General features: G+C 39.3%; 1 protein-coding gene across 3 annotated transcripts in view; it reads right to left on the reverse strand.

Annotated features, from left to right (window-relative positions):
• MCU (mitochondrial calcium uniporter) overlaps positions 1-18438 on the reverse strand; it is a 208500-nt gene that overhangs the window by 27441 nt on the left and 162621 nt on the right. For 2 of the 3 annotated variants that reach the window (XM_078345616.1, XM_002756251.6), the window contains exons 3-4: positions 3742-3912; positions 2576-2680 (exon numbers count right to left, since the gene is read on the reverse strand). The exons of the other annotated variant lie outside the window; for it this stretch is intronic. In XM_078345616.1, the coding sequence (XP_078201742.1) occupies positions 2576-2680; positions 3742-3912 (276 nt within the window). The remainder of the gene's footprint in view (positions 1-2575; positions 2681-3741; positions 3913-18438) is intronic. 3 annotated transcript variants of the gene reach the window in all.

The raw sequence follows: 18438 nt of genomic DNA on the forward strand, positions 1-18438 counted from the left end.
TGGCCTCTGCACAATCAAAATGCTACCCAGTGAACACATTTAATTCACTCCATATAGAAGGAATCAGTGGGGAATACAAAATCACAGTGCCTTCCCTCAGAACATCTACAAAGAAAAAGACTAAGCAAAATTCAGAGAAGAGATTAACCATTTTTGGTTGGTCAGGGGTCAGAGAAAGAATATGATCATTAAAGGCTTACTGCAAGAGCCAATACTGACAATTTTGACTTGAGAAACAGGGGCTAGGAAGAAAGGCATCTTAGGCAGGAGAAAGTGAGCAAACAGTGAGATGGAAAAGAAAGGGGCATAGTTCAGGACACCATAAAAGAATACACAGTGGAGAAAAAGTAGGCAACGTGTAGGATGGAAAAAAAAAAAACATTTTAAAAGGTAGATGGGGACCACATTATAGAGGAATTTAATAACAGGGTTTCACTCAGAACTTTTCTATGTTAGACCCAATTCTTTATTTTTTTCTTTTTGAAAGATGTGTTGTCCAGGCTGGGTGCCACTGTGTTACCCAGGCTGGTCCCAAACTCCTGGTCTTAAGCAATCCTCCTGCCTCGGCCTTCCAAAGTGCTGTGATTACAGGTATGAGCCACCTTACCAGGCCTAAACCCAATTCTTAAAAGCAGGATCAAAAAGAAGGAATGTCCTACAGTAGTGGTCCTCCACCCCTGGCATGCAAACCAGTACTCGTCAGTGGCCTGTTAGGAACCGGGCTGCACAGGGGGAGGCCAGCAAGTGAGCATTTCTGCCTGAGTTTCACCTCCATTCAGATCAGCAGCAGTATTAGATCTCATAGGAGCACAAACCCTATTCTAAGCTGTGCATGTGAGGGATCTAGGTTGTGTACTTCTTATGAGAATCTAACTAATGCCTGATGATCTGAGGTGGAACAGTTTCATTTCAAAACCACCACCCCTGCTCCTACCCCCACTGTCAGTGGAAAAATTATCTTTAACATAACTAGTCTCTGGTGACAAAAAGAATGGGAACTGCTGTCCTATGGGGCTGGAGAAGGGAGTGGTAGAAAGGGCATTAACAACAGCAGTGAGTAACAATGAATATTAAGAGCAAACAGAGAAACAAGACCAAAAAAGGCACAACTCAAAATGCTATTTTAGAGGGCTACTTAGCATTGTACTTTGCAGAGCCGTAGGAGAGCCCAGGATGAAAAGAAATATTAGTAACATGGAAAGAAATATTAGCAACTCTGTCTTTATTTAAAATTGTGTTCATCGTGCATTTTCTGCATTAACTTTGTTTTTTAATAATAGTACATTAAAATACTATTTATCTTGCCGGGTGCAGTGGCTCATGTCTATACTCTCAGCACTTTAGGAGGCTAAAGTGGGTGGATAACTAACTTGAGGTCAGGAGTTCAAGACCATTCTGGCCAATGTGGCAAAACCCCATCTCTACTTAAAACACAAACTCTCTCTCTCGCTCTCTGTAGCCTGGCTGCTGGGTGCAGTGGCTCATGCCTGTAATCCCAGCACTTTGGGAGGCCGAGGCAGATGGATCACCTGAGGTCAGGAGTTTGAGACCAGCCTGACCAATACAGTGAAACCCCATATCTTCTAGCTTGAACCAGAGAAGCAGAGGCTGCAGTGAGCCAATATCATGCCACTGCACTCCAGCCTGGATGACAGAGCAAGAATTTTAAAAAAAAAACCTCTTTATCCTGAGTTTTTTGGTGCCTTCTTAAAATTCCTAGCCTATATATGCTTTTATGGGAAAAGGTAAGGTGCTCACCTCAGCACCTTACCTTTTCCCATAAAAGCATATATAGCCTAGGAACAGTGGTTCATGCCTGGAATCCCAACACTTCTGGGAGGCCACAGAAGGAGGAGTGCTTGAGCTCAGAAGTTCAAGACCAGCCTGAGCAACATAGACTTCATCTTTACAAAAAGAAAAAAAAATCTAGGCATGGTGGCACATGCCTGTAGTCTGAGCTATTCCAGCTGCCCGGGAGGATAAGGTGGTAGGATAACTTGAGGTCGAGGCTGCAGTGAGCTGTGATTATGCCACTGCACTCTAACCTGGGTGACAGAGTGAGACCTTGTCTCAAAAAAATAAAAAAAACACGCAACATGTCAGAAGTTCCTAAGAACTATTACTATTGTACAATAATTGACTTTCAGACTGCTGACCTTGAGCCATTAAAAAAAAAGTGCAATACTTGTTACAATGCTTAAGAGAACAGAGAAGCCTATAGCTTATTTTAAAAAGATATCCCCTGTAACATTATTAAAGTAGTATGTCTTTTGGCCTTCATGAAGGGAAGGAGCTTAAGTTATGTAGGACATTCATTTATGTGAAACAGAATGACAATGTCAGATAATAAAGCATTCTGGAATCTAGGCAGAATCTAAGTAATTTTAGTCAATGTACTAGCCAAGTGCCAGATACTCAATGAGCTCTTCAACTGAAATAGTGTCATCTGCATGTAAAACTTTCAGTGGTCTTTGAATATTGTCTGTTTCTTAAGGTTACCCAAGGAAAAAAACATAAAGTTCTTTCCAAAAGCCCTTCCCACATTTCTGTGACCTTACCAAGGTTACTATTTTACCTCTTTTTGGTGGTCGTACGTGATATGTTAAGTCATTAATGACCAGCTTAAAGTCATCAAGGAGGAGGAGATCTATCCCTGTTGAAGCAGCAACGCGAACACCATCTGTGAAAATTTTAAATGAAACTTGTCATATAGGTCCATAATTATTCAAGAATGGTTGGGAAAATTCAATCTTCAAAATCATTTTTTAAAATTACCTCTTCCCTTTTAAATTTCAGTTAACTTTTGGCCTCATTTCCCAGTTCTATTCAAACAAAGTTTAGGTTGTCTAAAACTCTGTTTTTAGGCCTCAAGTCTGTGAAGATTGAACAGCTTTTCCTGTTGAACTATATGAGCAAATGAAACAATTAATGGTCATAGTTCTATAGGTATACATTGGAAATCTAGGGTCACTGGGAGAGCTGTATGGACTCACATTGTCTATAATGGAAGCTGGTTGAGTCAAAAAAAAAACCAACAACAGTATTTTCTGACATAGTACTTTTCAGTATAGTCACTGATTAGTTGCCAATAATTCAGTAGAGACAGATGCTGGGGTTAGCAAAGTATTATACATCCACCATGCTGGTCTACTAATTATATTGCCAGATGAGTAGAAATGTGGTAATTGTTAACTTGTGAATCCAGGTGAAGGGTAAATAGGGATTTATTGTACTAACCTTTCGAGTTTTCGGTGGGTTTGAAAAAACTGTAGGTTGGGGAAAAAACTTAAGGCACTTAAAAAATAAATAAATGAAATAAATAAAATGGTAATTTTAGTGCCTTATTTTATATGCTTTTCAAATAATATATTTCTTTATTTTAGCAACCTCCTTTCCAGAGATGAGGGTTTAACTACTGAAGTATTTATTCTACACCTACTATAAAGATAGAAAGTCTCAATAATATATAACGTGATTAATTGTTCATCCTTGCCCATGGTATCATATGTGAGCTGCTTTTGAATAAGACTCCCTGTGCACACACATTTGCTAAAACCAATCAATTACATTCTGAGTATCACAGGGGGAGAAATCACTTTCTCTCCTGGTAAGTGCTAAGCAAAGGAAAAAAGATTTCTGAGGGGTTCTTTTGTAGCTATGTGTGTGTTGTATGTATGTGTCTAGGAATGGTGTTGGGTGAAATGAGGGGTAGATGGTACTTAATGATGATGATGACTATACCTGGTGAATAGACGGCAACTCTGTCAATTCCCCGATCCTCTTCTTGCAGTTGTCGTAAAAATACACCAACAGAGTCAGATATAGGCTTGAGTGTGAACTGACAGCGTTCACGCCGGGATGGTAGCCTCACAGATATCACAGGTAACCCATTTTGATAAACCACTGTAACATCTGAATGAAAAAGACCCACATACATAAGAAAATTGGATTTTGATGTAAGTTAAAGTCACATTATTACTATTCTTGCATGGGGGTCTATTTTAGTGTGATTTTAAATGTTTTCAAAGGTTTAAGAACATGCCCTTTAGCTTTAGTTGCAGGTTATTCTGGGAACTGGCTTATAAAAGATCAAATGGATCACATAGCGCATTTTGCAGACATTAAAAAAACAGGCAAGGAGCTGTCTTCTGAGTGGGTCAAGGAGAGGTTTTCCCAAAGATATCAGATGAAGTTCTTGATATTGATGAATACAAACCCTGGTTTCCATTTAGCAAGATTTTATTAAGCAGTCAGAGATTGCTGGGCCAGACTTTATAGCCTGTAGGACATGGCTCTCAAGATCCTGAGCTTTCAAAAAGTACACTAATAAGTGAGATTCTTATTCCAGGACAGTCAATTCATATATATATAGTACAATGTTATATCCAAACTGATAAGTGAGAAGCAAAAATAAAATCCTAAGCTCAACTGACCGAATGGGCCCCTTCTTGGCCAAGGGGACTCCAGAGTAACCTTTAAAGCTAAGTTCTCAGCCATGACAGATGGGAGGTCAGACACAACTCATTATACGCTGTCCTTGCTAGTAACCATTAGGCATTCTTTCCTAAGGGCTTAAGAGAAACTAGCCCTTTCTAAAGACTCCACCACTGATATTAACCAGTTAACTGCACAACACTGTTGGGAAAAGCAGCAAAGGAGAAAGGACTTACAGGGTGCCTACATAAATTGGTTATGAGTTACACATAAACAAGGAACAACAAACTGCGGAAGGCTGCAGGAGGCCTCTGAGGAGGAAGGCCTCTCTATGCCTCATGTTCTGGTGCAGGGTGACGAAGACTCTGTTACCATAAACATTGTGCTCAAGGACATGAAACCCCTTTGTAGCACTGCGCAGCCAGACTTGTAGGCTCCTTTTAAGGCCCACGTTCCATCAACTGCACATAGATAATAAGCTAAAGATAACCATATGTTCTTGTTTTGTGAAACTCCCAAACCACCACTGTTATCAATCCTTAGAATGACAACCAGTTCCGGCTCACTGATTCAGTTCCGGCTCACTGATTCATTCCACCTTCACCCTCTCCCCACCATCACTCCACCCCTACTACCCTATAGATCAAAGTGATTATAACCAATAAATAGTGTGGATGCTTGAAGATAACTTACAGACATTAAAGAAAAGAAAAAAACAACAGTGTGGATGATCAGAATTCGGGGCCTTCACTGTCTCCTCCAAAGTAATGAGTGATGGCCCCCGGTCCCATTCTATCTCTTAATCTGTCTTTTTCTCATTCCTTTGTCACCACTGAACATGGGGTACCCACAGGTGATGTAGGGCTGGTTCCCTACATTCTGGTGCCCAATGTGTGGGGCTCATAAATCCCTACACAACACTGCCCCTCTTTTTTTGCCTGACAAGAGGCCACCCACCATGGAGTGGTTCTGGCCAGTCTATGGAGAATGTGCAGTGAGGGTTTTCACACCCTCTGCTTCATCTTTTGACACCAGAGAGCTGAAAAGTCCACCCTCAAATCATGCTGATGCAGCTATTTGTATACACAAAACCTATGAAGGGGCATGAAGCTCAGTTGTGCATACACACGTTTCTCCTTTCGTAAATATTCAAGACCTCTCCTATAGTGTACTGAGTATGTGGATTTGGCCACCCTGCTCAGCATGCATTCCTGTTCTTTTTGCGTCTTCCTCAAAGTGTCTGTTTTTGGCTTCTGACTGGAGGCTACACTTCCCAGCCTGTCAGAGTGGCCACCCTGCAGGCTGCAACCTTTATGAGAAATAGAGGTCTCCATTCCAAATTTATGAACTTTGTCATTCTTCAGTTGTCATAAGTTAGTATTCTATCAAAAGCAATTCATGTTCTCTTGAACATCTTCATGAACTTGGCTAGACAGAACCCAAACTCAGTTGTTCAAGATTTTATAACAAAATATTATGAAGGGAAACATTATTAGGAGCTACAAAATAGAAGGGGTCATCTATAAAAGTATAGCATAGAATGCCTATTTCCTTATTTTTTCCCTCAGTATTCTTGATTTATAGGGCCCTAGTAAAACAAATATCAGAATAACCCTCTTTTGGAATAATGTGCAAATACATTTTTTAAATGCAGTTTTAAAATCAATTTTTTTACATAAGCAACTAATGATTTAAAGATGTTAGCACTGAGGGAAAAAACAGGCTTTGGAGTCAAATCTGGGACTGAATCTTGGCTTTGTAATTTTGGGCGTATTATGTAACTTCTCTGAGCCTCACGTTTTTCATATATAAAATGGGTTTAATCCCTAATTCATAGAACTGTTATGAAAAATGAATGAAATAAATAATTTAAAACACTTAGCACACTACATGATACATAAATGATAATGTTTCCTTACTAGCATCTTTTAAGAGTCAAAAGTTGGTCAGATGTGGTGGCATCTGTCTGTAGTCCCAGCTACTCAAGAGGCTAAGGTAGGAGGATTGCTTGAGCCCAGGAGTTTGAGACTACAGTGAACTATGATTGTGCCACTGCATTCCAGCCTGAGTGACCAAGTGGGACCCCACGTCTAAAACCTTTTTTTTTTTTTTTTTTTTTTTTGAGACAGAGTCTTGCTCTGTCACCCAGGCTGGAGTGCAGTGGCGTCATCACAGCTTACTGCAGACTCGATCTCCCAAGCTCAAGTGATTCTCCTCCCTCAGCCTCCTGAATAGCTGGGACTACAGGAGCGTGCTACCATGCCTGGCTACGGTTTTTTTTTTTTTTTTTTTTTTTTTGTAGAGACAGGGTTTTGCCATGTTGCCCAGCCTGGTCTTGAACTCCTGAGCTTGAGCAATCCACCCGCTTTGGCCACCCAAAGTGCTGGGACTACAGGCATGAGACACTGTGCCTGGCTTTTAAAAGCAATTTTTAAAAATAAAATAAAGAGTCTACGGGAAATATATGAGATTAATGTTTTGGAAATATATGAGATTAATGTTTTGGAAATGCCAAATGCATCACATTTTCCATAGCTGTAGTTGTAGACATTTACATCTTATTTCCCTGTCTATTCTAGTAATTTATAAGGCCTACATTATATACAAAAGCTTCACACTGAAATCTTTCATAATTTGAATTTTCAAGAAATAACCCTAACTGAGGCATAGTTTATAAATAACAAATACATTCTTATTTAAAATAAAAATTTGATGAGTTTTGACATAAGACTCAAAGAACATTTCTATGATTCCCCCAAATTCTCTGATCCCCATCCCAGTTAATCCCTGGGTAACCATTAATCTGATTTTTGTCACCACAGATTATATTTGACTTTTATAGAGTTTTATATAAATAAAAATCACACTATGGGCCCTTTTGTATTTGGCTTCTTTATCTTGGCATGATTATGAGAGTCATCTATGTTGTTAGTAGTTCATTAACTAACTACTTCATTAGTAGTCACTCATTTGTATTGCTGAGAAGGGTGTCATTACACAGACACACCACAATTTGTTTACCCTGTTGATGAACATCTGGGTTGTTTCCAGGTTTGGCAACTATAAATAAAACTTTTATGATTATTTACTTACAAACCTTTGTGTGACCTGTTTTCATGGTATATCTTTCCCTATCCTTTTACTTTATCCATGTTTACTTGAAATGTGTTTCCTGTAGAAAGCTTATGGTTGGTCTTTTATCCAATCTAACAATCTCTGCCTTTTAATTAAAGTGTGTATATCATTTGTATTTAATGTGATTGTAAGTATGGCTAGGTCTACCACCTTACTACTTATTTTCTATTTGACCCTGCTACTGTTCTTTCTTCTGCTTTTCCTTTATTCTTGCCATTTTTTTAGATATACTATCTTTTAATCTCTTTAAAAAGATTTTCATTTTAAAAAAAGGATTTTTTCATATAATAAATGTGAATTTAATCACATTCATTATAATTTAATCTATTTTTTTAAACTTTTATTTTTTAGGGACAGGGTCTTAATCTGTCTCCCAGCCTGGAGTGCGGTGGTGTGATCACAGCTCACTGCAGCCTTTATCTCCTAGGCTCCTACCTCAGCTTCCTGAGTGGCTAGGACTATAGGTACACGTAACTATTCCTGTGTATATATATAAATTTTTTGGTAGAGACTGGGTCTCACTATGTTGCCCAGGCTGATCTTGAACTCTTGGTCTCAAGCATTTTGACACCTCAGCATCCCAAAGTGCTGGGATTACAGGGTTGAGCCACAATGCCCAGGCTAATCTCTGTAATGACTTATTAAATATACCTTCTTATTTTATTTTTATTTTTATTGTTTTAGTACCTATAATTCCAACTATTAGGAAGGCTGAAGCAGGAGAACTGTTTGAACCCAGGAGGTTCCAGGGGTTCTTTTATAGCTATGTGTGTGGTCTACGTATATGTCTAGAAATAGGTACATACCACCTACTGCACCCAGCTAATTTTTGTATATTTAGTAAAGATGGGGTTTTACCATCTTGGCCAGGCTGGTCTTGAACTCCTGACCTCAATGATCCACCTGCCTTGGCCTCCCAAAGTGCTGGGACAGCTAATTTTTTTTATTTAAATATTTAATTTTAATTTTTGTACAGATGAGGTCTCACTATGTTGCCAAGGCTGGTCTCAAGCAGTCCTCTTGCCTCAGCTTCTGAAAATGCTGGGCTCATAGTTGTGAGTCACCATGCGCCCTCTGCTTTTTAACATTTTCCTTTTATCACTGGTTTTCAACAATCTGACTGTGGTGTGCTTTTTTTCTTTATGAATTGGTTGAGTTAGATGTTTTAGATTTGTGGGCTCATGGTTTTCCTCAAATTTGGAAAACTTTTGACCCTTATTCAAGTATTATTTTTTTTCTGTCTCCTACCCTTTTGGGATTCCAATCACACTTATGCTAGACCATGTGATACTGTTTCACAGGTCACTGAGGCTTTCTTCATACATTTCAGGGCTTTTTCTCCCTCTCTCAGTTTGATTTTGGATAGTTTTAATTGCAATATACCTTAACATCATGGATTTTTTTTCTTCTGCAGTGTCCAATTTCCTGGTAATTCCATCTATATAGTTTTTTTCATTTCAGACATATTTATCACCTCTAGAAGTTCTATTTCTTTTTATATCCTCCATTTCTTTTCACATTATACTTAGGTTTTTCTTTTTCTCTATGAGCATAAGGATCATATTTATAATAGCTATTTTAACATCCTTGGCTATTTATTCCATTATCTCTGACATTTCTAGATCTGTTCATTGACTGAATTTTTGGACGGTTTATTTTTTGCTTCTTCATATGCCTAGTAACTTTTGATTGGTGTTGAGACATTTTTAATTTTACATTCATGAGTGCTGAATCTTGTATAGTTAAATTACTTGCATGTTAGTTTGACCCTTTCGAGACTTCAAAAAATTCTTTTCAGACAGATCTAGAGAATCCTTTATTCTAGGACCAATTTGTCCCTACATCTAAGGTATGGTTCTTTTGAGAATGTCTATCAAATGTTCATGTGTTCAAGTGTATCTCTCTACTGAAACTAGAGGAGAGTAAAATCATTCATTTTATATTATTGGCAATAGTTATTTCCTAGGAAGTTGTTTCTAGCCTGGTCTTGCGGTTTAGAATTCAGCCAAAGCCTCACAGGATGCCTATGCAGATTTCTGAGACTCTTCTTTCTCTTCATAGCTCCTCCTTCGGTAAATCTCAATCTCATAAATTCTAGTTGTCTTGGCATTTACAAACTCTGATCTCTGTTTCTTCATCTTAACTAGATGGCTAAGCTCTGTTTCCCCTCTCTGTGATGCAGTTTAAAAGCTGCCTTAGGCTGTAAACTCAACCAATGCAGGGTTCAACTGATTTGTTCATCTTATCTCAGGCATCCCAGTCCTGTGTGCCTGCAGTCCAGTATCTAAAAACAATTGTTTCAGATATTTTATCTGGTGTTCTAGTTGTTTATAGCAGCACAGTAATTCCCACAGCAATTAATACTTCATGGATGTATGATTTAAATTTTTACATAAAAACTAAAAGGCAAAATCAGAAATCCCTATTGCCTTTTTCCTTCCAAAAAAAAAAAAGTCTATGTTTCCTAAGGAAAAGAGGTCAAAATAGTAATTTGAATTGAATATATAGCATGTACTATCTAAAGTCTGCAATAACAAAAGATATTTTAAACATCTGTCATATTCCTTTTTTTCTTCTTTTTTTTCTTTGGAGATGAAATCTCACTCTGTCGCCCAGGCTGGGGTGCAGTGGCGCCCAGGCTGGGGTGCAGTGGCACCCAGGCTGGAGTCCAGTGGTCCGATCTTGGCTCACTTCAACCTCTGCCTCCGGGGTTCAAGCGATTCTTTTGCCTCAGCCTCCCGAGTAGCTGGAACTACAGGCATATACCACCATTTCTGGCTAATTTATGCCTAGCTAATTTTTATATTTTTATAGAGATGGGGTTTCACCATATTGGCCAGGATGGTCTTTTGTCAGGTCTCCATATGCAAGCCTGGAGCCTTAAAGTCTGAAGTCCTGCACACCTCAGCTGATCATCGCCCACCCCCAGCCTGCCTTCGCCATTGTCCCTAATTGCCCAGTGGAGCTTCCTGGACAAGCCCCTCACCCCACCCTGCCATCTAACTGTTACTATGATAATACTCTTACCCCACCCGCCATTGTAAACTGAATTTATGGTAATGTATACTCCTTGCCCCTACCCCCACCACTGTAACGGATTTTACTCTGTAACTTTCCACTGCCCACTCCAAACCTATAAAACCAACTCCTATCCCAGTGCCCTTTGCTAATGCCCTTTTCAGCCTTAGCCTACCTGCACCCAGGTGAATAAACAGCCATGTTGCTCACACAAAGCCTGTTTGGTGTTGGGGGGGGTCTCTTTATTCAAAGTGCGTATTTTTCAACGGTCTTAACTCCTGACCTCATGATCAACATCCCAAAGTGCTGGGATTATAGGCATGAGCCTCCATGCCCATCCCATCTCCGATATTCCTTTTCTTTTCTTTCTTTCTTTTTTTTTTTTTTGAGACAGAGTTTTGCTCTGTCACCAGGCTGGAGAGCAGTGGTGCCATCCTGGCTCACTGCAACCTCTGCCTCCTGGGTTCAAGCAATTCTTCTGCCTCAGTCTCCCGAGTAGCTGGGACCATAGATGCATGCCACCACGTCAGCTAATTTTTTTGTATTTTTAGTAGAGACAGGGTTTCATTGTGTTGGCCAGGATAGTCTCGATCTCTTGACCTCATGATCCACCCACCTTGCCTTCCCAAAGTGCTGGGATTACAGACGTAAACCACTGCGCCTGGCCTCCTTCTTTTTCTAAAAGAATTCTTAGCAATTAATCTATTGTTTCCTTAAGTCAGCACCACTAACGTCAATATTTCTATGTGTTCTATAGGCAGTAATGATGATGAGGTCATTAAAATTAGTAACTTATCCAGTTATCCCCTTTCTATATGTGAAAAAGAGTAACCACAGATCAAGAAGTAGACAGTTGAATTTAAATAAGATAATCTGTGAGTCTGAAATACATTTGGAGGATCTTAAAACCGTCTTTGCAATAATTATAGAAGTGAGAAGATTATGACAGTGAAAGAGACCTGATCTAATCACCCCCATATTGTCTTTTTTTTTTTCTTTTTGAGACGGAGTCTCGCTCTTGCTACCCAGGCTGTAGTGCAGTGGCATGATCTCAGCTCACCGCAACCTCTGCCTCCTGGGTTCAGGCAATTCTCCCGCTTCAGCCTCCCGAGTAGCTGGGATTACAGGCACGCGCCACCATGCCCAGCTAATTTTTTGCATTTTCAGTAGAGACGGAGTTTCACCATGTTGACCAGGATGGTCTCGATCCCTTGACCTCGTGATCCACCCGCCTCGGCCTCCCAAAGTGCTGGAATTACAGGCGTGAGCCACTGCGCCCCGCCCTCATATTGTCTTTAACCTCCAAACTGCCCTTGGTCATGGACTTGGCCTTGTTAGCTTTGGGAGAAATTTAGTTTTTAGTTTAAATAATAGGCCTTTCCCCCAAATAAACTGCCTTCACAAAACTAATGAAAGAGTGCCAAGTTAGGAAGATGGGAAGAGGCTGAATTCTGCTAAAATACAAGTGTAAGAGATTACCAGCCATTATTCCAGAGGTCACAAGATTTGCAACTTCCCGACACTCACTCTTGCAGATAACATCATGGTTGCAGAACCTAAGATGGCCTTTTGAGATGTCCTTTCAGGCTGTGGCTCCCACCCAGAAAAGGACTCAGCACATGAGGATCATTTTCCATACCCTCATGATTGTATCCACAACTAATCAGCAGCAGTCACTCCCTTAGCCCCCTGCCTGCCAAACTATTCCTTGAAAAATTCTGGCCTCCAATTTGGGAGACTAATTTGAGTAATAAAACACCAGTCTCCTGTTCAGCAGCTCTGCAAGAATTAAACTCTTTCTCTATTGCAATTCTCCTCTCTTGACAAATTGGCTTTAACTGGACAGTGGGCACAGAGAACCTGTTGGGCAACTACAAATGCACTAAAACATCAGTTTCACAGGTAAATGCTTAGGGGTTACTGTTTTAAAATAACTGAGACAAAGTTAACAGAGAATATAAAGGTCTTTCGGACCCGGTTTAACTTTTTCCTTTAACGAGCATGATGCTTTTTTCAAGAAAATAAAATAAGAAAGCTTTTGAGAAGTTCTACAAGAAATAACACATTTCAGAGATGACAAGCCTTTATTATACTGCTTTTGAAATCCCAAGCTAGCTTCTTTCCCACACAGATTATAATGTCCACATTAGATTTCTTAGTTTGCAGCTCAGGAATAACAATTACCAAGGTTCCTCAGGTTTCACGATATAAATAAAAACAGCTGGTTATAGTGAAGTCACAATGGGTATTCACAAGCTAATGACAGTTGTCAGGTACTATTACCTAGAGACAAAATATTATTTTAAAGTATAAATTGTATCAAGTGGCTCTTTGGTTGGATTTTTTGATCTTTCGTTTTGATTTCCATGTGAATACAGTAAGAAATAATATAAGTATGTTCCAGAGCAACGTGCTTCAAAAAAGCCTAGAAATTACAGAGCATTCAACATGACTATTTAGAGCCAGAACATGATAACAGATTTAGGCATAAAAACAAAAAGCTATGGAATTGTGCAGACTAAGAAGATTAGTACAGGAACTACAAACGATTGCATTTGAAGAAGGAATACATTTAAAAAAATGCCTTTGAGGCATCAGAAATTGAAAAAGTCATAAAATATAAATGCTTATTATTTGGTAAAATACTTTAAGAATGCTTGTAAAAATACATAGTATGAAGTTTGGCTGGTGTTCAAAATGAGTAAAATCTCCACTAAAATAAATCACCTGTATATATCTTGAGGGCTTATTATGCAAGGGAACTGGTATAGTAAGGAAGCACATGTTGGGATTTTTCTGCAAAGCTACTTGGAGTAGAACTATAAATGATTTCAGGGGCCTATGATCTTAACATTGTCAATTTCCTCCCCACTTTCTGTAATATTCTGCAACATAAGTATGAGATATAATCATAGAATTTCAGTGTTGGAAGGCCAGAGAGATCATACAAACTAACACCCTTCTTTTGCAGCTAATAATAATAGAGTCTAGTAATGTTAGATAATATTCCTGGGCTGGGCACAGTGGCTCACACCTGTAATCCCAGCACTTTGGGAGGCCAGGCAGGTAGATGACCAGAGGGCAGGAGTTCAAGACCAGCCTGGCCAACATGGTGAAACCCCACTTCTACTAAAAATGCAAAAACTGGCCAGTGCGGTGGCTCACACCTGTAATCCCAGCACTTTGGGAGCCCAAGGTAGGCAGATGATGAGGTCAGGAGTTTGAGACTATCCTGGCAAACATGGTGAAACCCCATTTCTACTAAAAATAAAAAAATTAGCTGGGCATGGTAGTAGGCACCTGTATTCCCAGCTACTTGGGAGGCTGAGGCAGGAGAATTGCTTGAACCCGGGAAGCAGAAGTTGCAGTGAGCCGAGACCGTGCCATTGCACTCCAGCCTGAGTGGCAGAGTGAGATTGTCTCAAAAACACACTCACTCATGCACACATGCACACACTCAAAAGTAGCCGCGTGTTGTGAAGGACGCCTGTATTCTCAGCTACTTGGGAGGCTGAGGCAGGAGAATCACTTGAACCCAGGAGGGAGAGGTTTCAGTGAGCCGAGACCGTGCCATTGCATTCCAGCCAGGGGGACAGAGTGAGACTCCGTCTCAAAAAAACAAACAAAACACACACCAAAAATTAGCCAGGCGTGGTGGCAGATGCCTGTAATCCTAGCTACTCGGAAGCCTGAGGCAGAAGAATTACTTGAACTCGGGAGGTGGTGGATGTTGTGAGCCACAGTGCACTCTAGTCTGGGAAACAAGAGAGAAACTCCGTCTCAAAAAAAAAAAAAAAAAAAACCACCAAAGAAAAACATACTATTCCTGAGGTCACAGCAGTTCAATCCAATGCAATACCCTCTTCCTCTAGGTCACACATGACATTAGGTTGCTAAATTCAGTAGAGATTTTAGCTTTTAACTTGCTTGTTTTAGCAGCTTCTAATGACATTAATGATTCCCTCACTGTGTAAAAAGTTTTCCCTTTGGCTTTTACAATGCTTCTAGTTTTTCTTTCTGTCTAGACCTTCTAAATTTCCCCTCATGAGCTATTCTTCCTCTGTTCATCCCTTAAACGTTTCTAAGCACTTTGTCCTAGGCCTCCGTGCTTCTCAGTTCACACATTCTCTAGGCAATCTCATGTCCTCCCAAAGTCTCATGTAAATGCTGATGATATCCCAAGCCTATATTCAATTGTCTGCTAGAAATCGGGTCTCCCACAGCCATGACTCAAACTCAAAAGTCCTAAAAGTGAATCCATCTTCCCTAACCATCCATAATCTCAACCAATAACACCACCATTATTTATTTTTGACCAAGCCAGAAAATTACCTGGTATCCTTGACTATTCTTAGAGCCAGAATCTGACATTCCTCATATATAATCAGTCATCACTCCCTTTCACTCTATTTTTTAAATATCTCTAAGACCTCTGATACTCTCTACATTACCACCATTTTAGTCCAGGCCACCACCATCTCTTTCTTCTACCAGCTACACTGTAATTGGAGTCTTCATTACAGCCTTGCTACAGTTCAATTTTCTACACTGAAGCAGGGTGATCTTTTTCCAAATGAAGCCACTATCCTGAAATTGGTAGTTGGTGTTTTGTACACACACACACACACACACACACACACGCAGATACATATACACATGCACAAACATATATCTCAATACACAATATTTAGTATTGTGATAGCTGTCCTCCAAGAAGGTTCTCTATAATCCATGTCTGTAGGTATTTGCTATGGTTTGAATGCCTCCTCCAAAACTCACCTTAAAATTTAATTGCCATTGTAGCAATGCTGAGAGGCAGAACCTTTAAGAGGTGATTAGGTCATGAAGGCTCTGCCCTTCGTAACTGGATTTTTGCCATTATCACAGGAGTGGGTCAGTTACTGGGGGAGTGGGTTCCTGATAAAACAAAAATGGTTAAGTTCAACTCAACTTCCCCTCTCTGTCTCCTGTGTATACTTCCTCACCATGTAATGCCTTCTGCCATGTTACAATGCAGCAAGAAGACCCTCACCAGACGGACTCCTCAATTTTGGACTTCCCAGAACTGAAAGCCAAATCAGTATCTTTTCTTCATCAATTACTCTGTTTGTAATTGATACAGCAGTGAAGAAATGGACTAAGATGGTATAGATGCCTCTTGACTTGTAAGATTACCTCCTGTTAAACCCACTGTAAGTTAAAAATACATTTAATACTCCAACAAATCCATCGTAAAGTCAAAAAACCATAAGTTGAACCATCACTAAGTCAAGGATTGTCTGTATTCATGCCCTTGTGTATCCACATTAAATCAGGGCTGGTCTGCATAACCAGTATGATACAGCTGAAGTGATAATGTGTAACTTTTCAAAACTATGTCATAATACACTTTATAGCTTCTGCTTTGGTCTCTTGTACACTTGTTCTAGGGGAAGGACAATTCTGCAGCCCTATGGAGAAGTCCACATGGAGTGGTACCTTAAACCAAAAGTAAACTTGTCAACCATATTAGTGAGTCATCTTAGAATCGGATCTTCCAGCCTCAGTCAAGCTTTCAGATGAGATTAAGTCCCTAGCTGACATGGGGCTGCAACCTCATAAGACTATAAACTGCTGAGCCAAACTATTCCTAAATCCCTAATCCACAGAAACATGAGTGATAATAAAAGATCATTTTATGCTTCTTTGTTGTAATTTGCTATACAGTATTAAATAACCAAATACAGTATGACTTTGCATGTATTTATAATTTATAGTAGTATCACCTATCCATGGAGGATATGTTCTAAGACCCTCAGTGAATACCCAACTGCAGATAGTACAGAATCCTGTACATACATACCTACGATAAAGCTGAGGAACTGCCTATTTCTGGCTTCTGACTGGAGGCTATGCTTCCCACCCTGTTAGAATGGCCACCCTGAAGGCTGCAACCCTTTATGAGAAATTAAGTTCTCCTTTCTAAATGTATAAACCTTGGCATTCTCCAGTTGACATGATTGGCCTATAGGGATGGGATCTGTAAAGAACTCCAGGTTCCCCAATCCGAAATCAATATACAGGCTGGGTGCAGTGGCTCATGCCTGTAATCTCAGCACTTTGGGAGGCCAGTGCAGGCAGACCACTTGAGTTCAGGAGTTTGAGACCTGCCTGGCCAACATGGTAAAACCCGTCTCTACTGAAAATATAAAAATTAGCTGGTGTGGTAGTGGGCGCCTGTAATCCGAGCTACTTGGGAGACTGAGGCAGGAGAATTGCTTGAACCTGGGAGTGAAAGTTGCAGTGAGCTGATACTGTGCCACTGCACTCCATCCTGGGTGACAGAGAGAGACACCATCTTGAAAAAAAAAAATCAAAAACTTGTTTATTTCTGGAATTTTCCATTTAACATTTTCAGACTGCAGTTACCTCTAGGTAACTGAAATTATAGAAAGTGAAATCACGGAAAAAGGTTGGAGGAGACTACTGTATATAAAGATCACAGTGTATATTACCCTCTACACTTGCCTTTTATGATAATCATTGCTTTGAGGTTTATCTAAGTTGAATCATATTTATGGAAATACTTAAACTCCTACATATAAGGAAGTAGTAAATTAAAAAAAAAAACTTCTATATAGAATTTCATTCTATGAATACATTGCTTAACAACAGGGCTACATTCTGAGAAATGCATCATTGGTGATTCTGTCACTGTGTGAACATCATGGATGATAATTATAACACCTAGACGGTATACCCTACTATACACCTAGTAGGTATCTAGGTATTGCTCTTAGGCTACAAACCTGTATAGGCACTTTGGAAGGCAGTTTGGTGTTTTCTTACAAAAACAAACATACTGCTACCAATCACAATTCTTTGTATTTACCCAAAGGAACTGAAAAATGCCCATATAAAACCTTGCAAACAGATGTTTATAGTAGCCTTATTCATAACTGCCAAAACTTGGAAGCAACCAAGATATCCTTCAGTGGGCAAGTGGACAAATTGTAGTACACCCAGATAACAAGACTATTATTCAGTGCTAAAAAGAAATGAGCTATCAAGCCACGAAAAGACGTAAGGAAAACTTAACCATATCTTACTAAGTGAAAAAAGTTAATCTGGAAAGGCTACATACTGTATGATTCCAACTATAAGACATTCTGGAAAAGGCAAAACTATGGAGACAGTAAAATCATCAGTAACTGCCAGGAGTTAAGGAGAAGGGAGACATGAATAGGTAGAGCACAGGGGATTTTTAGGGCAGTGAAACTCCTCTGTGTGATATTATAATGCTGGACACATGTCATATATACATTTGCCCAAAACCCATAGGATGTAAAACACCAAGAGTGAACCCTAATGAAAATTATGGACTTGAGGTAATAATGATGTGTCAATGCAAGCTCATCAGTTTTAACAAATGTACCACCCTCATGGGAAGATGTTTATCATGGAGAAGGTTATGCAAGGATTTGGGGGCAGGGAATATATATTTCTGTACCCTTCTCTCATTTGGAATGTGAAGCTAAAATTGATCTTTAAAAAATAGTCCATTTTTTAGTATTTTTGGTTAATTAACCTCTTTGAGAATCTGATAAAGCTATGGATAAACTTGTTCCTCAACCCTATTTCCTGAAGAAAATCCAAACAGTTTAATACATAAAAATTGTAGATATAATTTAGAAAAATTATTTTATTTATAATATCATAATTATATTTTTTATAATTTATAAAAGTATTTTATTCTAATGCAACAATAATTGTATTGGAAACTGATTTTCTTCATAGTGCCATATTTTAAAAATAAATGTTTATAAAACCTGAAGGATTATTTCCCTAATTTTTGAATCAAAATTAATGGCC

The sequence above is a fragment of the Callithrix jacchus genome, chromosome 12, assembly GCF_049354715.1.
Source record: "Callithrix jacchus isolate 240 chromosome 12, calJac240_pri, whole genome shotgun sequence".
NCBI lineage: Eukaryota > Metazoa > Chordata > Mammalia > Primates > Cebidae > Callithrix > Callithrix jacchus.